Source organism: Salmo salar, chromosome ssa11 (genome assembly GCF_905237065.1).
Source record: "Salmo salar chromosome ssa11, Ssal_v3.1, whole genome shotgun sequence".
Taxonomy (NCBI): Eukaryota; Metazoa; Chordata; class Actinopteri; order Salmoniformes; family Salmonidae; genus Salmo; species Salmo salar.
Window position 1 is genome coordinate 31,751,572 of NC_059452.1, and position 25,680 is coordinate 31,777,251.

Below are 25,680 nucleotides of genomic sequence, written 5' to 3' on the forward strand. Positions count from 1 at the left end.
TGTGCTAATCATATTGGCTGAAGAACTGTTCAGACCAAAAAGCACATGAATAAAACGAAGTCGTATTTCAGAACTACGAAATCTAAAACCCAGAGGAGCACATCAACGCAGCACTAATGTGTATCTGAATACGTCAAGCACCCAGAACAAAATGTTCACATACAAAATACACGTGCCACGTGCAGACGTGAACGCGCATCCAATCCACCAATCAAATCAGAGCAGTGGCCGTCCCGCTACAATGTATCCATCCTGGCCTGTACTGAGGTACATTTACACAGAGTTATAATGTTCATTTGAACCATGTTTAGTGTATGGTATTTGTTGTCATCTTGACACATTGTCAAACTGTAACCAAAAAGTTTATAGATCACGGTTGCTATCGCAGCAGGTTCACTCGAGGGCTGGTACAGGAAAGTGGTCTAGCTGTTGTTGGGACACGTGACTGAGAAAAGACTGCGCTGATCTGTTTTGACACGGGGACATTGCTAGAGAGAGGGGAAGAGAGTACACAAAACGAGTTTATGGATAAGAAAGAGCACACAATATAATTGTGTTGCGAACGGTATGCGCCTGTACTGTGTTATTGAGTTGGACGAAGTTCGCTAGCCAGCGAACCGTTGTTTTGGAAGAAGGTAAAAAGCTCGCTAGCCACTGCGACAAGTTGGGAAATAAATGGTCAGCTTGTTTTCTGACAAACTTTTGATATGAGAGAAAGCTAGTCAACAATAACTAGGTAACTGACACAGGACGTGGCTACTTTACCTCACTATGTTTCAAGACAAGTGGAACCGATGCTTCTGGACAACACGGCGTTTAGCTAACGTTGGCTGTTTTTCCAGAATGATCGGTTGAAATAGGTCTGTCCTTTACTCGAGCCCATTGTTATCGGAGGTGGATCACTAGCTACCTGCGCGTTGGGGTGTTTTGTTTGAGAAGGTCGTCATCAGATCAGATGCCTGTGTGTTGTTTGTTTGGTCAGCTAGCTAAAGCCACGTTTGCTAAGCCAAATAGGTGAGGTTACAGGAGCACAGCAAGCTGAAAGAGAGAGAGAGAGAGATGCTTCGTGACGGGACTACTGTCGTGGTTTTGGTGGTGGAATTTGAGACGTTTATATTTGGGGGGTGGACAGCCAGATTGTCAGCTCAATGCCTTGTTGGCTAGCTAGGTGGTTGATGAAGCAATAACTCGGAGCTAATCTAATGTTTGACGATCAGATTTAGCTAGCTAGCTCAACTGTTCGTTGGCCAGTTAACAGTGGATCTGACTCGATGGACCTGTACAGTAGCAGTTTGGTAACAAAGCGTTGCTTTGTCGGGTAAATTAGGGGGCGATTGGCAGCATACAGGCTACCCAGCTGGTATTGTTGCTTAATGCAATAAGTCAGCAATCCTTTGGAAGATTTGGATCCACACAGTCAGACACACAGCAGTATATTGCTGTCAGGGCTGTGTGGACGGGAGTCTAAAGACCGAAGACAGACAGACAGACAGAGGCTGCCGAGGCTGCCAGATTCCCAGAGGGATCCAGATGACACTGGCTAACATGAAACCAGAGCGAGGTAAGCTGATCTACATGGATTTATTCCATGCAACAGAAGCTATACTGTTCATAGTATTCGTCTGTGTGAGCCTTCACTACGGTGCCCATCATTGCAGTACTAATAGGGTCATGAGGATCATATTGACATGATCCATCGTTGGCCTGTGTGTGTTGTTGGATCAGCAGAATGTAGCCAGCCAGGCAGTCCCCCGGAAGAGGGAGAGGTATGTAACTTGCTTGCCTGCCTGTGTTGATAACAAAGTAAACCTGGCCCAGGCAGGCCAGTGAGGTCACGGGATTTAGGACATTCTGACTGCCAAATTACACAATGGATAGGTAAACAAGATGGCTACAGATATCTGAGCAATGGTTTAATTATAACAACACAATGTCATCTTGTAATTTCTGTGAAAAAGCTGTTTTTCGGGAACGAAATGCAGCAGGTCACACTGACATGGTGGAACAACTCACTGCATGATAAAACAGCTCTAGCTTCTTTTGTGTGCCTGAGAGCTCTGCGTTATTCTGTCAGTCTCTGGTATGGGTATGCTGCAATGCTCAAAGCCCTTTGTTCGAACTGAACATCTTCACTGTGACTCTGAATCATCACTATGAACAGAGATTTCGATCTGCTCTCTGCCTTGTGTACTGTCTGTGTGTTTACATGATGTATGATTAACATGAAGTCTGCAGGGCAGCCAGCTTTGTCTGTTTTCATATCAGGTTTATTCAACCGCAGCAGCAGTGGTCTGTAATGCCAGCTCTATTAGTAATACATGGACTGTATTGTATGCCCGCTGCCTGCCAGTCTAGTCTGCCTGCCTGGACATAGTCTAGTAATGTAGTGATTCCCTCAACATGCTTGTCATTAATCCAAGGTTGGTTATGATTCTTGTAGGGGCAACAACATAACAGCAGCTAGTTGGAGCTCAGAGCAGCTAGCTGATACTCTTTGGCCTTAGCACATTACCTTCAATCAGAAGACATCCAGCTTCTGTTTGTTTTAGTTACCACCAAACATGGAGTCAATCAATAGGCCTGTCTTTATCTACTGTTCTGAGGCCTGTATTAAGACAATATGGCTGTCTGTATCTACTGTTCTGAGTTCTGTAGTAAGAAAATAGGCCTGTCTCTTCTGTACTAGCTTGGTCTCTGTCTACTGTACTGGGACCTGTTTTCACTAGTCAGACAATAGGCAGGGCCTGCAACTACTGCACAGAGGTTTGATGTGGTCACACAGCAACCACTGTCAGACAAAGGAAGCCCAATCAGAGATTGCTTTTCCTACTACACAACAAACCCCACACCATCAGTGTCCTACACCCCCATCTTACTGACACTGTACTGTAACATGTCTCTCTACCCAATGTCCGGGTGTAAACATGTTGTCCAACATCAAAAGGCTGAGATTTCACCCCTGCACACTGACTCTGGCTTTACCTTTAAAAAGAACCCAGGGTTCATGGCTCTGACATATGGATGTGGTAAACACACACACTGTACATATAGTAAATAAATCACACACTTACTGTACTACACACTGCAGTTTTTCTTTTTTTGCTTGGTCAATTGTAAACAACAACACACAGTTTTACTGAGCTAAAGAGACAGATCTGTCTTTTCCTGCTGGATCTCAAGTGACTGTAGTTGGACTACATTTACATTTTAGTCATTTAGCAGATGCTCTTATCCAGAGCGACATACATGAGTGCATACATTTTCGTACTGGTCCACGTTGGGAATCGAACACACAACCCTGGCGTTGCAAGTGCCATGCTCTACCAACTGAGCCTTTCTTTCCCTTCCCCCTCATATAGATTCTGTTGTTGGCTCCCTGTCGGTCTGTCACGGTGGTTCTATTAATAATGTCTAATTGCAATAGAAGCTGCTCTGGAGCAGTTCCCATATGACAGGCCAGCCGATGCTCCCACTGTTCTATTGTTATTATGGGACATACTGTTCCTCTGGTTGAAAATGCAGACAGACAGACTGCCCTCCCTGTACTCCATCTCTCTCCTCCGTTTGTCCTGATCCCGTTCTTCTCTCCTTTCCTGTCTTATCCTCTCCTCCTCCTCCCAGACCCCCTCTCTCCTCCTCATCTCCCTGGCGAGGAAGGTGTTTACGGAGCATTCTAGCCTCTACGCTGAACTAGTGACAGGAGTTAGTTTCTCTAGGCTTTACCCCCGTGGACTTACACTGTCTTGATTCACACACCCACAACGTAACAGAGAGAATGTTTAGAGAACTCGTTCTTATTTAACGGGGGAAGTTAAGAACAAATTCTAATTTACAATGACGGCCTACCGGGGAACAGCAGGTTAACTGTCTTGTTCAGGGGCAGAACGACAGATTTTTACCTTGTCAGCTCGGTGATTCGATCTAGCAACCTTTCGGTTACTGGCTCAATGCTCTAACCACTAGGCTACCTGCTGTCCCATATACAGGGAGTACCGGTACAGAGTCAATGTGTGGGGGCACCGGTTAGTCGAGGTAATTGAGGTAATATGTACATGTAGGTAGATGGTGACTATGCAGAGATAATAAACTGAGAGTAGCAGCAGCGTAAAGAGGGGTGTGGGTAGCCCTTTGATTAGCTGTTCAGGAGTCTTATGGCTTGGGGGTAGAAGCTGTTAATACCAATTACGTTGGTAACCAGTTTATGATAGCAATAAGGCACCTCGGGGGTTTGTGATATATGGCCAATATACCACGGCTAAGGGCTGTGTCCTAACACTCCGCGTTGCGGCGTGCATAAGAGCAGCCCTATTGTCCATATACCACACCCCCTCTGGCCTTATTGCTTAATTAGCCCATCGCCGAAGGCCCCGAACAGCCAGTAGAGCACAGAGTTGAGGGAACTCTCACCGACAGCCAGGCCCGACAGAACAATCAGACAGTCAATCTGACTATTATGTCAACCTTCTTGCAGTGATTCACCTACAACAGGTGTTTTGTTATTCACCATACAAACAGGCAGGTATAAAAGGACAGGCGATATGTTATTTCACTAACCAGACAGAATGACAGGCAGGTATAAAAGGACAGGCGTTATGTTATTTCACTAACCAGACAGAATGACAGGCAGGTATAAAAGGACAGGTGTTATGTTATTTCACTAACCAGACAGAATGACAGGCAGGTATAAAAGGACAGGCGTTATGTTATTTCACTAACCCGACAGAATGACAGGCAGGTATAAAAGGACAGGTGTTATGTTATTTCACTAACCAGACAGAATGACAGGCAGGTATAAAAGGACAGGCGTTATGTTATTTCACTAACCAGACAGAATGACAGGCGGGTATAAAAGGACAGGCGTTATGTTATTTCACTAACCAGACAGAATGACAGGCGGGTATAAAAGGACAGGCGTTATGTTATTTCACTAACCAGACAGAATGACAGGCAGGTATAAAAGGACAGGCGTTATGTTATTTCACTAACCAGACAGAATGACAGGCGGGTATAAAAGGACAGGCGTTATGTTATTTCACTAACCAGACAGAATGACAGGCGGGTATAAAAGGACAGGCGTTATGTTATTTCACTAACCAGACAGAATGACAGGCGGGTATAAAAGGACAGGCGTTATGTTATTTCACTAACCAGACAGAATGACAGGCGGGTATAAAAGGACAGGCGTTATGTTATTTCACTAACCAGACAGAATGACAGGCGGGTATAAAAGGACAGGCGTTATGTTATTTCACTAACCAGACAGAATGACAGGCGGGTATAAAAGGACAGGCGTTATGTTATTTCACTAACCAGACAGAATGACAGGCGGGTATAAAAGGACAGGCGTTATGTTATTTCACTAACCAGACAAAATGACAGGCGGGTATAAAAGGACAGGCGTTATGTTATTTCACTAACCAGACAGAATGACAGGCGGGTATAAAAGGACAGGCGTTTTGTTATTTCACTAACCAGACAGAATGACAGGCGGGTATAAAAGGACAGGCGTTATGTTATTTCACTAACCAGACAGAATGACAGGCGGGTATAAAAGGACAGGCGTTATGTTATTTCACTAACCAGACAGAATGACAGGCGGGTATAAAAGGACAGGCGTTATGTTATTTCACTAACCAGACAGAATGACAGGCGGGTATAAAAGGACAGGCGTTATGTTATTTCACTAACCAGACAGAATGACAGGCGGGTATAAAAGGACAGGCGTTATGTTATTTCACTAACCAGACAGAATGACAGGCGGGTATAAAAGGACAGGCGTTATGTTATTTCACTAACCAGACAGAATGACAGGCGGGTATAAAAGGACAGGCGTTATGTTATTTCACTAACCAGACAGAATTACAGGCGGGTATAAAAGGACAGGCGTTATGTTATTTCACTAACCAGACAGAATGACAGGCGGGTATAAAAGGACAGGCGTTTTGTTATTTCACTAACCAGACAGAATGACAGGCGGGTATAAAAGGACAGGCGTTATGTTATTTCACTAACCAGACAGAATGACAGGCGGGTATAAAAGGACAGGCGTTATGTTATTTCACTAACCAGACAGAATGACAGGCGGGTATAAAAGGACAGGCGTTATGTTATTTCACTAACCAGACAGAATGACAGGCGGGTATAAAAGGACAGGCGTTATGTTATTTCACTAACCAGACAAAATGACAGGCGGGTATAAAAGGACAGGCGTTATGTTATTTCACTAACCAGACAGAATGACAGGCGGGTATAAAAGGACAGGCGTTTTGTTATTTCACTAACCAGACAGAATGACAGGCGGGTATAAAAGGACAGGCGTTATGTTATTTCACTAACCAGACAGAATGACAGGCGGGTATAAAAGGACAGGCGAAATGTTAGGTCACTAACCGGACAGAATGACAGGTGGGTATAAAAGGACAGGCGTTATGTTATTTCACTAACCAGACAGAATGACAGGCGGGTATAAAAGGACAGGCGTTATGTTATTTCACTAACCAGACAGAATGACAGGCGGGTATAAAAGGACAGGCGTGATGTTATTTCACTAACCAGACAGAATGACAGGCGGGTATAAAAGGACAGGCGTTATGTTATTTCACTAACCAGACAGAATGACAGGCGGGTATAAAAGGACAGGCGTTATGTTATTTCACTAACCAGACAGAATGACAGGCGGGTATAAAAGGACAGGCGTTATGTTATTTCACTAACCAGACAGAATGACAGGCGGGTATAAAAGGACAGGCGTGATGTTATTTCACTAACCAGACAGAATGACAGGCGGGTATAAAAGGACAGGCGTTATGTTATTTCACTAACCAGACAGAATGACAGGCGGGTATAAAAGGACAGGCGTTATGTTATTTCACTAACCAGACAGAATGACAGGCGGGTATAAAAGGACAGGCGTTATGTTATTTCACTAACCAGACAGAATGACAGGCGGGTATAAAAGGACAGGCGTTATGTTATTTCACTAACCAGACAGAATGACAGGCGGGTATAAAAGGACAGGCGTTATGTTATTTCACTAACCAGACAGAATGACAGGCGGGTATAAAAGGACAGGCGTTATGTTATTTCACAACCAGACAGAATGACAGGCGGGTATAAAAGGACAGGCGTTTTGTTATTTCACTAACCAGACAGAATGACAGGCGGGTATAAAAGGACAGGCGTTATGTTATTTCACTAACCAGACAGAATGACAGGCAGGTATAAAAGGACAGCCGTTTTGTTATTTCACTAACCAGACAGAATGACAGGCGGGTATAAAAGGACAGCCGTTTTGTTATTTCACTAACCAGACAGAATGACAGGCAGGTACAGCGACAGGTGTTTTTGTTCTCACAGAAAGGGTCAGTCACGTCTGATCACTGGGATGTAGGTCTATGTTGTGTTTTGACGTGCTGGATGTGTCACGCTGACTGTCTTTGTAGACCTCTGGGCTCCAAAACATAAAGGTGCGGTATGTAACTTGAACATAAAAGTGCTCTGACAGGTTCCTGTGTTAGCCGGTACTGTAGTTCAGTTCAAGTTCAGCGTGTGATTCGGCTCCAACCAGTCCTCCCAGTAATGCTCTTATGTAACTGGGGGTCTTATCTGGCTCACGCTGGCCTGACACACACACACGTGTGTACACACACACAGGCTCACGCTCACACACACAAGCTTAGTGGTCAGTCGGGCTCATGCCTGACACACACACACACACACACACACACACACACACACACACACACACACACACACACACACACGGCTCAGTGGTTGCTCGGGCTCAGAACCAGCACGGGACGTAAGTGTGTTGACCCGACCGGTTCTGTGTTAGTGACATCATCAGCTCCTGTGTGCCGGTCACCTCCTGTGCCCCTGTGGCTCCTCCCCCATGGTTGCGCTCAGCCAACCGGCAGCCATTTCTGCAGGAAGAGTAGGAACCATCTGGCCCGCTCAGTTTCCTCCTGGCATGGGGAAGGGTTAGCAGAGCGCACCACTCTCTATGCCTTCCCTGGCCCATATATGATGCTCTGTGATATGGGCTGCATGTCAAAATTCTATATTGGCTTCCTCTCCTCTCTCCTTCTGTAATATGGGCTGCATGTCAATAGTTTACATTGGCTTCCTCTCATCTTCTCTCTCCTTCCTCACTGATTGAAAAAGACCTGTGTTCAGAATCAGATCAGTGCAGATCAAGAAGAGGGGACAAGATGAGGAAACCACTTTAGAGGAGACCACTAGAGGAAAGTAACAGACTATTGACAATTTCACACACATCCCATAGTTGGAGCTGAGTAGAGTCCCCTTGCTGGGTCAGATTCCTCTTGGCCAACAACAACACACCTCCCTCCAAAATTCAGCCAACAGCTTTACTGTTCTAAACATGGCCGCCCACCACCATGCATGGTTGCCTTCTCTCACTCACATGTTGTTGCTATATCTGAGATGAACTCCCACATGGTTAGTCAGCTTGCTGCTTGTTCTGTTGCTTTATTTTAGTAACAAGGTCAACATAGTCCAAACCAGATGATTGGTCTGCCTGTGCTGTGCCCCTGTTTAAAGGCATCTGGAAAGAGAGCTGTCTATTGACACAATATGTAGGTTTGAATACATTGTGGAGCATAGACGACTATCAGCAGCCTCTGGCCTGTATCTAACGCTGGCCTCTACACGATAACCAGCAACAGAGGAATTGGTAAAAGCACAACTAGTTTGGCAAGTGGCCGCCAGTCTAGATACATATCAATCAAATGTTTTTATAGAGCCCTTTTTACAACAGCAGTTGTCAAAAAGTGCTTATACAGAAACCGAGCTGAATACCCCAGAGAGCAAGCAATGCGGATGTAGAGGCACGGTGGCTAGGATAAACATATCTAGAAAGGCAGGAACCTAGGAAGAAACCTAGAGAGGAACCAGGCTCTGCGGGGGTGGCCAGTCCCCTTCTGGCTGTGCCGGGTGGAGATTATAAAGGTACATGAACATTAAGGCGAGATCGTTCTTTAAGATGTTTCCAACGTTCATAGAAGACCAGCAGGGTCAAATAATAATCACAATGGTTATAGAGGGTGCAAGAGGTCAACACCTCGGGAGTTAATGTCAGTTGGCTTTTCATAGCCAGATAGATGGACATGTTAGTCGTCTGACCTCTATCTATTGCAGAGAAGAACCACCCATGACCTGGCTAGGTCAGTCAGTCATACAGACATGTATTAGGCCATGGCTGGCCAGCTCCAGTTCAGTTCAGCACTTTAACAAGTCTGACTGCCACACTTTCCATGGCCTTTGGAGCATTGTTGACGTTGCTCAATTTGTCCTCTGTGTCAGAAATGTAATCTCCTGAGAGCTGTAGGTCACAGGGGTGTGTTTGTGGGTTCAACCGAGGCCAGATAGACCCGGCTCAGCCAGCAGGAGAGACCAGCTGAGTGTGCAAAACACACACAATCTGAATTGTCTAACATGTGGCTGATTGGGGGGGCTGTAACTCCTCAAAACCTAGGTTAAAAGGCAGAGCACAGACTATCAGTCTACAGAGTATAAAGTAAAGTGTAGTTGTGCTCAGAGTCCGCTGTTGAGGCCGTAGTGGGTACACAGCGGTGAGTACTACCCTGCTGTGCTACCCTGTGCTGTGCCGGGCACTCTGCCAGTTACGTAATCAGTATTAGTGGGACAAAGAGTGGGCTTCTGCAGAGAGAGAGCACTGGCTCTGGAGGCCTTTACACCCAGGCTAGTGAGGCCATGATCAGGGCTAGTCTGGTCAGGGTCACCTGTAATGGTAAACATCAAGGCCTTCAGAGCTGACCCCAGTCCACACAGGACCATGATTAAAAGCTTTAGCTAGGCTGAATGCTCTCGTTAGACTCGTCACTAGTGGTAATGTTTTAAATTAGCAGTTGGGCTCAAGTAAAAGCTTAATCTGGTGTGTGTTTGAAAGCCCTTCTGTTGCAGCAGCTAGTAATGAGGGTTTGAGATGTGTGTGTCCGTTGGGCCTGGTGTGTTTGAGAGGTCCAGACAATAGCAGCCGGAGCAGCTGAGTTCACAGTAGCAGAAAGAGAGAACTGTACCCAACCCTCTAAGCCAATCAGAAGGCATCTGTGTGTTGCTATGTGTGCTGTGAATCTGCCCCTTTGTGTAAAGAGAGGGGGGGTAGATAAAGGGAACAAAGAGAGAGCTCTCAGGAAACTGTAAATTGAACATGTCTAAACTTCAAACTCTATTCTCTTTATTGCTCCTACATGTGATTTCAGGGCAGGCCAACATCACATAGAACAGGAAACTGCATCTTTGTATTGACAACACTTTTCTGTTTGCTTGCCGCTACAGTGTAGGCTAGTTAGTGTTTTTGTAACTTAAATCAGAGCTCCTGTAGAGTGGGCTGGACTGCTGTCTGTTTCAGTCACTGAGGCACAGATTAGACCTCACGGAGAACAAAGAGTCTGTAAGAAAACACAGACACACACACACACACACACACACACACACACACACACACACACACACACACACACACACACACACACAGTGACAGACAGTCATGTCATAGATGAGTGACACACACGTGACTCATGTGCCACTGGAAACACACACACAGATGCACACACGCTCACACACAGACCCAACTCATTCCAGCACACACAGAATCCCCGTGATGGGACATTAACATGATCTGTGTGTTGCCAGGGCAACCCTTTGTCCCCATGCAAAATAGATGTGCACTATGACCAGAGGAGGAGAGGAACCTCAGGGCTGTATGTGTTCGCTGGTGTGTGTTGAGGTGTGTCAGCTGGTGGTGTGTGTTGAGGTGTGTCAGCTGGTGGTGTGTGTTGAGGTGTGTCAGCTGGTGGTGTGTGTTGAGGTGTGTCAGCTGGTGGTGTGTGTTGAGGTGTGTCAGCTGGTGGTGTGTGTGTTTTCATTGAGTGCCGCCGCTGCTAATCGTTGTCGGCCACTCCCAAAAAATATGATTATTTATTATTTCATACATTTTTTTATGCTAAAACCTTTTCAGTGAACTTAAAAGACTAAAGATATAAAGTTTGTAGAAAATATAATGAAGTTATATATTTTTAAATGAGATCATCTTTGAGAACTATCACCAAAATAAAAATGATTTATGTCATGGCATGGGGCTCCCTAATTTTTGAGTCACTCAGATGGCATAAGCCATGGCAAAATTTGTAGAATTGCAGGAAATGACATTTAAAACAGAAGAATTTGGTCTCTTCTGCCAAGAGGAGGGCCTTTAAAGATGTTGGTAGGAGGCTGCACAATTGGCAACGCCCACGACGACGCTCCCATCCCCCCGCTAACTTGAAAAAAAATCCTGGGGGAAACCTGTAGGTAGTGATACTTGTGTTACGGTGTTCGCATGCTTCCCAGACGAACAGTTCGGAAAAGTTTGTGCATATAATATGACATTTTGTGATGTTTTTGTTCGTTTTGGACTTTTTTCGGTTGTTCGGGCACATTTTTTTGGTTAATGCTGGTTGGTGTTAGTGGGGGGGTATGGTTAATGCTGGTTGGTGTTAGTGGGGGGTATGGTTAATGCTGGTTGGTGTTAGTGGGGGGTATGGTTAATGCTGGTTGGTGTTAGTGGGGGGTATGGTTAATGCTGGTTGGTGTTAGTGGGGGGGTATGGTTAATGCTGGTTGGTGTTAGTGGGGGGGTATGGTTAATGCTGGTTGGTGTTAGTGGGGGGTATGGTTAATGCTGGTTGGTGTTAGTGGGGGGTAGGGTTAATGCTGGTTGGTGTTAGTGGGGGGTAGGGTTAATGCTGGTTGGTGTGTGTTAGTGGGGGGGTATGGTTAATGCTGGTTGGTGTGTGTTAGTGGGGGGTATGGTTAATGCTGGTTGGTGTGTGTTAGTGGGGGAGTATGGTTAATGCTGGTTGGTGTGTGTTAGTGGGGGGGTATGGTTAATGCTGGTTGGTGTGTGTTAGTGGGGGTATGGTTAATGCTGGTTGGTGTGTGTTAGTGGGGGGGGTATGGTTAATGCTGGTTGGTGTTAGTGGGGGGGGGGGGTATGGTTAATGCTGGTTGGTGTTAGTGGGGGGGTATGGTTAATGCTGGTTGGTGTTAGTGGGGGGGTATGGTTAATGCTGGTTGGTGTTAGTGGGGGGTATGGTTAATGCTGGTTGGTGTTAGTGGGGGGGTAGGTTAATGCTGGTTGGTGTTAGTGGGGGGGGTATGGTTAATGCTGGTTGGTGTTAGTGGGGGGGGTGTGGTTAATGCTGGTTGGTGTTAGTGGGGGGGGTATGGTTAATGCTGGTTGGTGTTAGTGGGGGGGGTATGGTTAATGCTGGTTGGTGTTAGTGGGGGGTAGGGTTAATGCTGGTTGGTGTTAGTGGGGGTAGGGTTAATGCTGGTTGGTGTTAGTGGGGGGGGTATGGTTAATGCTGGTTGGTGTTAGTGGGGGGGTGTGGTTAATGCTGGTTGGTGTTAGTGGGGGGGTATGGTTAATGCTGGTTGGTGTTAGTGGGGGGGTATGGTTAATGCTGGTTGGTGTTAGTGGGGGGTAGGGTTAATGCTGGTTGGTGTTAGTGGGGGTAGGGTTAATGCTGGTTGGTGTTAGTGGGGGTAGGGTTAATGCTGGTTGGTGTTAGTGGGGGTAGGGTTAATGCTGGTTGGTTTTAGTGGGGGGTAGGTTAATGCTGGTTGGTGTTAGTGGGGGTAGGGTTAATGCTGGTTGGTGTTAGTGGGGGTAGGGTTAATGCTGGTTGGTGTTAGTGGGGGTAGGGTTAATGCTGGTTGGTGTTAGTGGTGGGTAGGGTTAATGCTGGTTGGTGTTATTGGGGGGTATGGTTAATGCTGGTTGGTGTTAGTGGGGGTAGGGTTAATGCTGGTTGGTGTTATTGGTGGGTAGAGTTAATGCTGGTTGGTGTTATTGGGGGGTATGGTTAATGCTGGTTGGTGTTAGTGGGGGTAGGGTTAATGCTGGTTGGTGTTAGTGGTGGGTAGAGTTAATGCTGGTTGGTGTTATTGGGGGGTATGGTTAATTCTGGTTGGTGTTAGTGGAGGTAGGGTTAATGCTGGTTGGTGTTAGTGGGGGGTATGGTTAATGCTGGTTGGTGTTAGTGGGGGTAGGGTTAATGCTGGTTGGTGTTAGTGGTGGGTAGGGTTAATGCTGGTTGGTGTTAGTGGGGGTATGGTTAATGCTGGTTGGTGTTAGTGGGGGGTAGGGTTAATGCTGGTTGGTTTTAGTGGTGGGTAGGGTTAATGCTGGTTGGTGTTAGTGGGGGTAGGGTTAATGCTGGTTGGTGTTAGTGGTGGGTAGGGTTAATGCTGGTTGGTGTTAGTGGTGGGTAGGGTTAATGCTGGTTGGTGTTAGTGGTGGGTAGGGTTAATGCTGGTTGGTGTTAGTGGGGGTAGGGTTAATGCTGGTTGGTGTTAGTGGAGGTAGGGTTAATTCTGGTTGGTGTTAGTGGGGGTATGGTTAATGCTGGTTGGTGTTAGTGGGGGTAGGGTTAATGCTGGTTGGTGTTAGTGGGGGTAGGGTTAATGCTGGTTGGTGTTAGTGGTGGGTAGGGTTAATGCTGGTTGGTGTTAGTGGTGGGTAGGGTTAATGCTGGTTGGTGTTAGTGGGGGGTAGGGTTAATGCTGGTTGGTGTTAGTGGGGGGTAGAGTTAATGCTGGTTGGTGTTATTGGGGGGTATGGTTAATGCTGGTTGGTGTTAGTGGTGGGTATGGTTAATGCTGGTTGGTGTTAGTGGGGGGTATGGTTAATGCTGGTTGGTGTTAGTGGTGGGTAGGGTTAATGCTGGTTGGTGTTAGTGGGGGGTAGGGTTAATGCTGGTTGGTGTTAGTGGGGGGTATGGTTAATGCTGGTTGGTGTTAGTGGTGGGTAGGGTTAATGCTGGTTGGTGTTAGTGGGGGTAGGGTTAATGCTGGTTGGTGTTAGTGGGGGGGTATGGTTAATGCTGGTTGGTGTTAGTGGGGGGTAGAGTTAATGCTGGTTGGTGTTATTGGGGGGTATGGTTAATGCTGGTTGGTGTTAGTGGTGGGTAGGGTTAATGCTGGTTGGTGTTAGTGGGGGGTGGGTTAATGCTGGTTGGTGTTAGTGGGGGGTATGGTTAATGCTGGTTGGTGTTAGTGGGGGGTATGGGTTAATGCTGGTTGGTGTTAGTGGTGGGGTAGGGTTAATGCTGGTTGGTGTTAGTGGTGGGTAGGGTTAATGCTGGTTGGTGTTAGTGGGGGGTAGGGTTAATGCTGGTTGGTGTTAGTGGTGGGTAGGGTTAATGCTGGTTGGTGTTAGTGGGGGGTAGGGTTAATGCTGGTTGGTGTTAGTGGTGGGTAGGGTTAATGCTGGTTGGTGTTAGTGGGGGTAGGGTTAATGCTGGTTGGTGTTAGTGGGGGGTAGGGTTAATGCTGGTTGGTGTTAGTGGTGGGTAGGGTTAATGCTGGTTGGTGTTAGTGGTGGGTAGGGTTAATGCTGGTTGGTGTTATTGGGGGGTATGGTTAATGCTGGTTGGTGTTAGTGGTGGGTAGGGTTAATGCTGGTTGGTGTTAGTGGTGGGTAGGGTTAATGCTGGTTGGTGTTATTGGGGGGGTATGGTTAATGCTGGTTGGTGTTATTGGGGGGGTAGGGTTAATGCTGGTTGGTGTTAGTGGGGGTAGGGTTAATGCTGGTTGGTGTTAGTGGTGGGTAGGGTTAATGCTGGTTGGTGTTATTGGGGGGTATGGTTAATTCTGGTTGGTGTTAGTGGAGGTAGGGTTAATGCTGGTTGGTGTTAGTGGGGGGTAGGGTTAATGCTGGCTGGTGTTAGTAGGGGGTATGGTTAGTGGTGGGTAGTTGTAGTGTAGTTATGTTTATCCCAGAGGGGCCTGCCCTGCTGTAACTGTAATCAGATTTACCATGGAGAAGCTGTCTAATCTCACACTACTGCCTACCACAACTAATATATCCACTCTCTGTGTGTGTTTAATAGAGACACTGTGTGTGTTTAATAGAGACACTGTGTGTGTTTAATAGAGACACTGTGTGTGTTTAATAGAGACACTGTGTGTGTTTAATACAGACACTGTGTGTGTTTAATACAGACACTGTGTGTGTTTAATACAGACACTGTGTGTGTTTAATACAGACACTGTGTGTGTTTAATACAGACTCTGTGTGTGTTTAATACAGACTCTGTGTGTGTTTAATACAGACTCTGTGTGTGTTTAATACAGACTCTGTGTGTGTTTAATACAGACTCTGTGTGTGTTTAATACAGACTCTGTGTGTGTTTAATACAGACTCTGTGTGTGTTTAATACAGACTCTGTGTTTCATGAATTCAATCTGAAAGTGTGTGTGTGTGGAGAGACGCAGAGAGAAAGAGGCAGGGGCTCGAGGGAGGGTGTGAATTGTATGGCACATTACTAGGTAGTAGCCACACACCACCTCTCCTCCAGGTTAGATACTGTCCCTACTAGACTAACCAGGGGTCAACAATGTCAACCAGGTATTGATGACCAGGAGAGGGTTCATAATGATCTGGCCTTGGTTTGGAACAGAGGACAATTGTATTACAGCTGAACTGATAGCAGCCTTGATGATACACACATGATCTCCCCTCTCAGTGCTTATGTCTCATCAGTTATACTTGTGACATCTGTTTCTCTGGACTAGTGTGGGAACCTGGAGATTCAGCAAAGAGGGAGAGAAAGTGTGTGTGCGTCCAGAAGGAGAGAGAAAGTGTGTGTGTGTCCAGAAGGAGAGAGAAAGTGTGTGTGTGTCCAGAAGGAGAGAGAAAGTGTGTGTGTGTCCAGAAGGAGAGAGAAAGTGTGTGTGTGTCCAGAAGGAGAGAGAAAGTGTGTGTGTGTCCAGAAGGAGAGAGAAAGTGTGTGTGTGTCCAGAAGGAGAGAGAAAGTGTGTGTGTGTCCAGAAGGAGAGAGAAAGTGTGTGTGCGTCCAGAAGGAGAGAGAAAGTCTGTGTGTGTCCAGAAGGAGAGAGAAAGTGTGTGTGTGTCCAGAAGGAGAGAGAAAGTGTGTGTGTGTCCAGAATGAGAGAGAAAGTGTGTGTGTGTGTCCAGAAGGAGAGAGAAAGTGTGTGTGTGTGTGTCCAGAAGGAGAGAGAAAGTGTGTGTGTGTGTGTCCAGAAGGAGAGAGAAAGTGTGTGTGTGTGTGTCCAGAAGGAGAGAGAAAGTGTGTGTGTGTGTGTGTGTGTGTGTGTGTGTGTGTCCAGAAGGAGAGAGAAAGTGTGTGTGTGTGTGTGTGTGTGTGTCCAGAAGGGGAGAGAAAGTGTGTGTGTGTCCAGAAGGAGAGAGAAAGTGTGTGTGTGTCCAGAAGGAGAGAGAAAGTGTGTGTTTGTCCAGAAGGAGAGAGAAAGTGTGTGTGTGTGTCCAGAAGGAGAGAGAAAGTGTGTGTGTGTGTGTGTGTGTGTGTGTGTGTGTGTGTGTGTGTGTGTGTGTGTGTGTGGTGTGTGTGTCCAGAAGGAGAGAGAAAGTGTGTGTGTGTCCAGAAGGAGAGAGAAAGTGTGTGTGTGTGTCCAGAAGGAGAGAGAAAGTGTGTGTGTGTCCAGAAGGAGAGAGAAAGTGTGTGTGTGTCCAGAAGGAGAGAGAAAGTGTGTGTGTGTCCAGAAGGAGAGAGAAAGTGTGTGTGTGTCCAGAAGGAGAGAGAAAGTGTGTGTGTGTCCAGAAGGAGAGAGAAAGTGTGTGTGTGTGTCCAGAAGGAGAGAGAAAGTGTGTGTGTGTGTCCAGAAGGAGAGAGAGAGAGTGTGTGTGTCCAGCAGGAGAGAGAGAGTGTGGGTGTCCAGCAGGAGAGAGAGAGAGAGTGTGTGTGTCCAGAAGGAGAGAAAGTGTGTGTCCAGAAGGAGAGAGAAAGTGTGTGTGTGTGTGTGTGTGTCCAGAAGGAGAGAGAAAGTGTGTGTGTGTGTGTCCAGAAGGAGAGAGAAAGTGTGTGTGTGTGTGTCCAGAAGGAGAGAGAAAGTGTGTGTGTGTGTGTGTGTGTGTGTGTGTGTGTGTGTGTGTGTGTGGTGTGTGTGTGTGTGTGTGTGTGTGTGTCCAGAAGGAGAGAGAAAGTGTGTGTGTGTGTGCTTGTGTGTGTGTGTGTGTGTGTGTGTGTGTGTGTGTGTGTGTGTGTCCAGAAGGAGAGAGAAAGTGTGTGTTAGCCCATGAGTTAATCAGCTTGTCTTCTAGCTGAGGCCTAAAAAAACAACAGCACTATTCTTTGTACTATAGCACTATACAGCAGACCTAAACATGACTCCATTATCTATTAACTACACACACACCCTCTCCCCTCCCCTGTACGAATCCAGCACCCTGGGGGATGTTTTCCACGCCCTGTGACGTGTGTGTGTGTGTGTGTGTGTGTGTGTGTGTGTGTGTGTGTGTGTGTGTGTGTGTGTGTGTGTGCACTAGGCCAGCTGATCAGTGGGCTGTGTTCCAGCTCCTCTCCAGGACAGCAGCAGTAGTTGTATTAATAAGACCTGCGAGCTGCTCTGTAGTCAGTCTGCTCTTTATAAACCTCTCCTCTTACATAATACACACTCACTGTACACATACACACATGATACACACATTCTCACACGATACACACATTCCCACACGATACACACATTCCCACACGATACACACATTCCCACACGATACACACATTCCCACATGATACACATACTAAAAACAGAAAGCTGACACCAGAGCAGCCATGTCCCATATTTCTCTGGCCTATCCCACTGGAACGGAGGATCTCTCTCTTTCCCTCCTTATTCTCCCTCCTTTGTTTCCCTCTCTCTTTCCCTCCTGCCAGAGCTTTACATTTAGCCTACTCCACTGGGAGGAAGCAGAAGGTTAGCAGAGCAGATCACTGTATAGGAAGTCCTATAGGCTGCTCCTCTCCCTTCTCACTCCACCTTTCCTATAGCCATTAGCCAGTCAGAGCTGGGTTTCTCTCCCCGACCCCCCTCCAACTCCCTAAGTCTCAGCCTACAGCTGGCTGCAGCCCTCTCCCCTGATCCATGTTCTCTGTGCTGTTTCTGTCTCGCTCCCACTCTGTGTCTGTGTTGACTGTTCTCTCTCCATGTGCAGAGAGCAGCTCTGAGCACGTGGGAGGAGTTCCCTGGAAGAATGTGTGTGACTGCCTGACACACACACACACAAACAAATACACACACACACATATATATATGTGTATATACACTGCTCAAAAAAATAAAGGGAACACTTAAACAACACATCCTAGATCTGAATGAAATAAATAATCTTATTAAATACTTTTTTCTTTACATAGCTGAATGTGCTGACAACAAAATCACACAAAAATAATCAATGGAAATCCAATTTATCAACCCATGGAGGTCTGGATTTGGAGTCACACTCAAAATTAAAGTGGAAAACCACACTACAGGCTGATCCAACTTTGATGTAATGTCCTTAAAACAAGTCAAAATGAGGCTCAGTAGTGTGTGTGGCCTCCACGTGCCTGTATGACCTCCCTTTCCTCCAAGACCTGGACTAAAGCATCCGCCAACTCCTGGACAGTCTGTGGTGCAACGTGGCGTTGGTGGATGGAGCGAGACATGATGTCCCAGATGTGCTCAATTGGATTCAGGTCTGGGGAACGGGCGGGCCAGTCCATAGCATCAATGCCTTCCTCTTGCAGGAACTGCTGACACACTCCAGCCACATGAGGTCTAGCATTGTCTTGCATTAGGAGGAACCCAGGGCCAACCGCACCAGCTATTGGTCTCACAAGGGGTCTGAGGATCTCATCTCGGTACCTAATGGCAGTCAGGCTACCTCTGGCGAGCACATGGAGGGCTGTGCGGCCCCCCAAAGAAATGCCACCCCACACCATGACTGACCCACCGCCAAACCGGTCATGCTGGAGGATGTTGCAGGCAGCAGAACATTCTCCACGGCGTCTCCAGACTCTGTCACATTGCCGTGCTCAGTGTGAACCTGCTTTCATCTGTGAAGAGCACAGGGCGCCAGTGGCGAATTTGCCAATCTTGGTGTTCTCTGGCAAATGCCATACGTCCTGCACGGTGTTGGGCTGTAAGCACAACCCCCACCTGTGGACGTCGGGCCCTCATACCACCCTCATGGAGTCTGTTTCTGACCGTTTGAGCAGACACATGCACATTTGTGGCCTGCTGGAGGTCATTTTGCAGGGCTCTGGCAGTGCTCCTCCTGCTCCTCCTTGCACAAAGGCGGAGGTAGCGGTCCTGCTGCTGGGTTGTTGCCCTCCTACGGCCTCCTCCACGTCTCCTGATGTACTGGCCTGTCTCCTGGTAGCGCCTCCATGGTCTGGACACTACGCTGACAGACACAGCAAACCTTCTTGCCACAGCTCGCATTGATGTGCCATCCTGGATGAGCTGCACTACCTGAGCCACTTGTGTGGGTTGTAGACTCCGTCTCATGCTACCACTAGAGTGAAAGCACCACCAGCATTCAAAAGTGACCAAAACATCAGCCAGGAAGCATAGGAACTGAGAAGTGGTCTGTGGTCACCACCTACAGAACCACTCCTTTATTGGGGGTGTCTTGCTTATTGCCTATAATTTCCACCTGTTGTCTATTCCATTTGCACAACAGCATGTGAAATGTATTGTCAATCAGTGTTGCTTCCTAAGTGGACAGTTTGATTTCACAGAAGTGTGATTGACTTGGAGTTACATTGTGTTGTTTAAGTGTTCCATTTATTTTTTTGGGCAGTGTATATATATATACATATACACACACACACACACACACACACACACACACACACACACACACACACACACACGAGAGAGAGACAAACTAGACACACAGCGACCCCCAGAGACAGCTGAGAAGCTCTGGGGGTCCACCCTAACCCAACCCTGACCGGACAGACACTACAGTAGAACACACTGTTCTTTTTCTGTCTGAGTGTTATTCTGTGACACAGCGCCTGTGCTCAGCTGACGTGGAGATTCTAAAATGATCCCCAGAACAGGAATAGTGTTGTCCTTCCTGTCTGTGTTTAGTGGTTAGTCTGGGCAGGGTGTTGTAGCATGTTGTCTCCTACTCTACAAGAGAACAGGAGCCTGCTGCCATTTCATTTGTCTGACTTCCATGCCTTATCCCATTCTACACCGTCTATGGTCTCTGAATGCGTGTTCTTATCCCATTCTACACCGTCTATGGTCTCTGAATGCGTGTTCTTATCCCATTCTACACCGTCTATGGTCTCTGAATGCGTGTTCTTATCCCATTCTACACCGTCTATGGTCTCTGAATGCGTGTTCTTATCCCATTCTACACCGTCTATGGTCTCTGAATGCGTGTTCTTATCCCATTCTACACCGTCTATGGTCTCTGAATGCGTGTTCTTATCCCATTCTACACCGTCTATGGTCTCTGAATGCGTGTTCTTATCCCATTCTACACCGTCTATGGTCTCTGAATGCGTGTTCTTATCCCATTCTACACCGTCTATGGTCTCTGAATGCGTGTTCTTATCCCATTCTACACCGTCTATGGTCTCTGAATGCGTGTTCTTATCCCATTCTACACCGTCTATGGTCTCTGAATGCGTGTTCTTATCCCATTCTACACCGTCTATGGTCTCTGAATGCGTGTTCTTATCCCATTCTACACCGTCTATGGTCTCTGAATGCGTGTTCTTATCCCATTCTACACCGTCTATGGTCTCTGAATGCGTGTTCTTATCCCATTCTACACCGTCTATGGTCTCTGAATGCGTGTTCTTATCCCATTCTACACCGTCTATGGTCTCTGAATGCGTGTTCTTATCCCATTCTACACCGTCTATGGTCTCTGAATGCGTGTTCTTATCCCATTCTACACCGTCTATGGTCTCTGAATGCGTGTTCTTATCCCATTCTACACCGTCTATGGTCTCTGAATGCGTGTTCTTATCCCATTCTACACCGTCTATGGTCTCTGAATGCGTGTTCTTATCCCATTCTACACCGTCTATGGTCTCTGAATGCGTGTTCTTATCCCATTCTACACCGTCTATGGTCTCTGAATGCGTGTTCTTATCCCATTCTACACCGTCTATGGTCTCTGAATGCGTGTTCTTATCCCATTCTACACCGTCTATGGTCTCTGAATGCGTGTTCTTATCCCATTCTACACCGTCTATGGTCTCTGAATGCGTGTTCTTATCCCATTCTACACCGTCTATGGTCTCTGAATGCGTGTTCTTATCCCATTCTACACCGTCTATGGTCTCTGAATGCGTGTTCTTGTCCCATTCTACACCGTCTATGGTCTCTGAATGCGTGTTCTTATCCCATTCTACACCGTCTATGGTCTCTGAATGCGTGTTCTTATCCCATTCTACACCGTCTATGGTCTCTGAATGCGTGTTCTTATCCCATTCTACACCGTCTATGGTCTCTGAATGCGTGTTCTTATCCCATTCTACACCGTCTATGGTCTCTGAATGCGTGTTCTTATCCCATTCTACACCGTCTATGGTCTCTGAATGCGTGTTCTTATCCCATTCTACACCGTCTATGGTCTCTGAATGCGTGTTCTTATCCCATTCTACACCGTCTATGGTCTCTGAATGCGTGTTCTTATCCCATTCTACACCGTCTATGGTCTCTGAATGCGTGTTCTTATCCCATTCTACACCGTCTATGGTCTCTGAATGCGTGTTCTTATCCCATTCTACACCGTCTATGGTCTCTGAATGCGTGTTCTTATCCCATTCTACACCGTCTATGGTCTCTGAATGCGTGTTCTTATCCCATTCTACACCGTCTATGGTCTCTGAATGCGTGTTCTTATCCCATTCTACACCGTCTATGGTCTCTGAATGCGTGTTCTTATCCCATTCTACACCGTCTATGGTCTCTGAATGCGTGTTCTTATCCCATTCTACACCGTCTATGGTCTCTGAATGCGTGTTCTTATCCCATTCTACACCGTCTATGGTCTCTGAATGCGTGTTCTTATCCCATTCTACACCGTCTATGGTCTCTGAATGCGTGTTCTTATCCCATTCTACACCGTCTATGGTCTCTGAATGCGTGTTCTTATCCCATTCTACACCGTCTATGGTCTCTGAATGCGTGTTCTTATCCCATTCTACACCGTCTATGGTCTCTGAATGCGTGTTCTTGCTTGAATTGCGTAAATTGAAATGTATCCCCATCAGAATATATCTGACCAGTGTTTTTCTTTCCCCTGTCTTCCAGACGTGGTGGTGGAGGAGTTCTTTGAGTACGATGCTGAGGACTTCCTGGTGTTCCTGACCCTGTTGATCACTGAGGGACGGACCCCAGAATGTTCTGTGAAGGGTCGCACCGAGGGGCTGCACTGCCCCCCTGCAAAGTCCGCTCTGCCGCCCCTACACAGGCACGAGTGCAGCGACAAACTGCCACAGGTAACGTCCACAAACATACACACACTTCCCCAGGTAACACGCACACACACACACTTACCCTCCCCTGTCTGTGTGTGTTCAAGTGTTTGCAGGCGCGGCGTGTGCGCTCGGAGGTGTGTGCATTGTGGAGGAACAGTATTCCCATCATGGTGGAGGTGATGCTGCTGCCAGACTGTTGCTATGGAGATGAGAGTCCCCCTAGTGACCCCATCAGTGACCCAGCGATCAAACAAGACGCTCTGCTACTGGAGCGATGGACTCTGCAGCCTGTACCACGACAGTATGTACACACACACACCCTGCAGCCTGTACCACGATAGTATGTATACACACACACACACACACACACACACACACACACACACACACACACACACCCTGCAGCCTGTACCACGATAGTATGTACACACACACACACACACCCTGCAGCCTGTACCACGACAGTATGTACACACACACACACACACACACACACACACACACACACACACACACACACACACACACACACACACACACACATGCAGCCTGTACCACGACAGTATGTACACACACACACCCTGCAGCCTGTACCACGATAGTATGTACACACGACACACACTTTTTGTCAGGACTAGGTTGAGCTAGTGGCACATGCAAAAACTGGATTATTCCACTTTGCCGCCGTATCAAACAGAAAACATGTATAAACACTACCGTTCAAAAGTTTGGGGTCACTTAGAAATGTGTTTTTGTCCATTAAAATTGATCAGAAATACAGTGTAGACATTGTTAATGTTGTAAATTACTATTGTAACTGGAAACGACAGATTGTTTTAAATTGAATACTGCTCAAAAAAATAAAGGGAACACTTAAACAACACAATATAACTCCTAGTCAATCACACTTCTGTGAAATCAAACTGTCCACTTAGGAAGCAACACTGATTGACAATACATTTCACATGCTGTTGTGCAAATGGAATAGACAACAGGTGGAAATTATAGGCAATTAGCAAGACACCCCCAATAAAGGAGTGGTTCTGCAGGTGGTGACCACAGACCACTTCTCAGTTCCTATACTTCCTGGCTGATGTTTTGGTCACTTTTGAATGCTGGCGGTGCTTTCACTCTAGTGGTAGCATGAGACGGAGTCTACAACCCACACAAGTGGCTCAGGTAGTGCAGCTCATCCAGGATGGCACATCAATGTGAGCTGTGGCAAGAAGGTTTGCTGTGTCTGTCAGCGTAGTGTCCAGAGCATGGAGGCGCTACCAGGAGACAGGCCAGTACATCAGGAGACGTGGAGGAGGCCGTAGGAGGGCAACAACCCAGCAGCAGGACCGCTACCTCCGCCTTTGTGCAAGGAGGAGCAGGAGGAGGACTGCCAGAGCCCTGCAAAATGACCCCCAGCATGCCACAAATGTGCATGTGTCTGCTCAAACGGTCAGAAACAGACTCCATGAGGGTGGTATGAGGGCCCGACGTCCACAGGTGGGGGTTGTGCTTACAGCCCAACACCATGCAGGACGTATGGCATTTGCCAGAGAACACCAAGATTGGCAAATTCGCCACTGGCGCCCTGTGCTCTTCACAGATGAAAGCAGGTTCACACTGAGCACATGTGACAGTCTGGAGACGCCGTGGAGAATGTTCTGCTGCCTGCAACATCCTCCAGCATGACCGGTTTGGCGGTGGGTCAGTCATGGTGTGGGATGGCATTTCTTTGGGGGGCCGCACAGCCCTCCATGTGCTCGCCAGAGGTAGCCTGACTGCCATTAGGTACCGAGATGAGATCCTCAGACCCCTTGTGAGACCATATGCTGGTGCGGTTGGCCCTGGGTTCCTCCTAATGCAAGACAATGCTAGACCTCATGTGGCTGGAGTGTGTCAGCAGTTCCTGCAAGAGGAAGGCATTGATGCTATGGACTGGCCCGCCCGTTCCCCAGACCTGAATCCAATTGAGCACATCTGGGACATCATGTCTCGCTCCATCCACCAACGCCACGTTGCACCACAGACTGTCCAGGAGTTGGCGGATGCTTTAGTCCAGGTCTGGGAGGAGATCCCTCAGGAGACCATCCGCCACCTCATCAGGAGCATGCCCAGGCGTTGTAGGGAGGTCATACAGGCACGTGGAGGCCACACACACTACTGAGCCTCATTTTGACTTGTTTTAAGGACATTACATCAAAGTTGGATCAGCCTGTAGTGTGGTTTTCCACTTTAATTTTGAGTGTGACTCCAAATCCAGACCTCCATGGGTTGATAAATTGGATTTCCATTGATTATTTTTGTGTGATTTTTGTTGTCAGCACATTCAACTATGTAAAGAAAAAAGTATTTAATAAGATTATTTAATTAATTCAGATCTAGGATGTGTTATTTTAGTGTTCCCTTTACTTTTTTGAGCAGTGTACATAGGGGTACAGAGGCCCATTATCAGAAATGATCAGTCCTGTGTTCCAATGGCACGTTGTGTTAGCTAATCCAAGTTTATCAGTTTAAAAGGATAATTGATCAATAGAAAACCCTTTTTCAATTATGTTAGCACAGCTTAAAACTGTGCTGATTAAAGAAGCAATAAAACTGGCCTTCTTTAGACTAGTTGAGTATCTGGAGCATCAGCATTTGTGGGTTCGATTACAAGCTCAAAATGGCCAGAAATAATAACTTTCTTCGGAAACTCGTCAGTCTATTCTTGTTCTGAGAAATGAAGGCTATTCCATGCAAGAAATTGCCAAGGAACTGACGATCTGGTACAACGCTGTGTACTACTCCCTTCACAGAACAGCGCAAACTGACTCTAACCAGAATAGAAAGAGGAGTGGGAGGCCCCGGTGCACAACTGAGCAAGAGGACAAGTACATTAGTGTCTATTTTGAGAAACAGACACCACAAGTCCTCAACTAGCAGCTTCATTAAATAGTACCTGCAAAACACCAGTCTCAACATCAACAGTGAAGAGGAGACTACGGGATGCTGGCCTTCTAGGCAGAGATCCTCTGCCCAGTGTCTGTGTTTTTGCCCATCTTAGTCTTTTATTTTTATTGGCCAGTCTGAGATATGGCTTTTTCTTTGCAACTCTGCCTCTTCACTGTTGACGTTGAGACTGGTGTTGCGCACCGGGGCCTCCCACTCTTTCTATATTGTATATTTCGAAGACTGACCATGAAAGAAATTGGCATCGTTGCTAATGCTAATTTCCTTAGCCATTGCTAGCTAAAGCAAAGGCCTGAATCTCTCTCTCCTCCCCCTGTCTCTCTCTAGGAGCGGTGATAGGTTTATAGAGGAGAAGACTCTGCTGTTGGCTGTTCGTTCCTACGTCTTCTTCTCCCAGCTCAGTGCCTGGCTCAGTGCTTCTCACGGCATTGTACCCCGAAACATCCTGTATAGGT

General features: G+C 46.9%; 1 protein-coding gene across 1 annotated transcript in view; it reads left to right on the forward strand.

Moving 5' to 3' along the window:
* Positions 1 to 255: 255 nt before the first annotated feature.
* Positions 256 to 25,680, forward strand: part of LOC106562488 (protein FAM214A) — a 35,227-nt gene continuing 9,802 nt past the window's right edge. The window contains exons 1-4 of the mRNA XM_014127394.2: positions 256 to 1,561; positions 22,116 to 22,303; positions 22,387 to 22,583; positions 25,553 to 25,678. Coding sequence (XP_013982869.2) covers positions 1,531 to 1,561; positions 22,116 to 22,303; positions 22,387 to 22,583; positions 25,553 to 25,678 — 542 coding nt within the window. The 5' untranslated portion in view covers positions 256 to 1,530. The remainder of the gene's footprint in view (positions 1,562 to 22,115; positions 22,304 to 22,386; positions 22,584 to 25,552; positions 25,679 to 25,680) is intronic.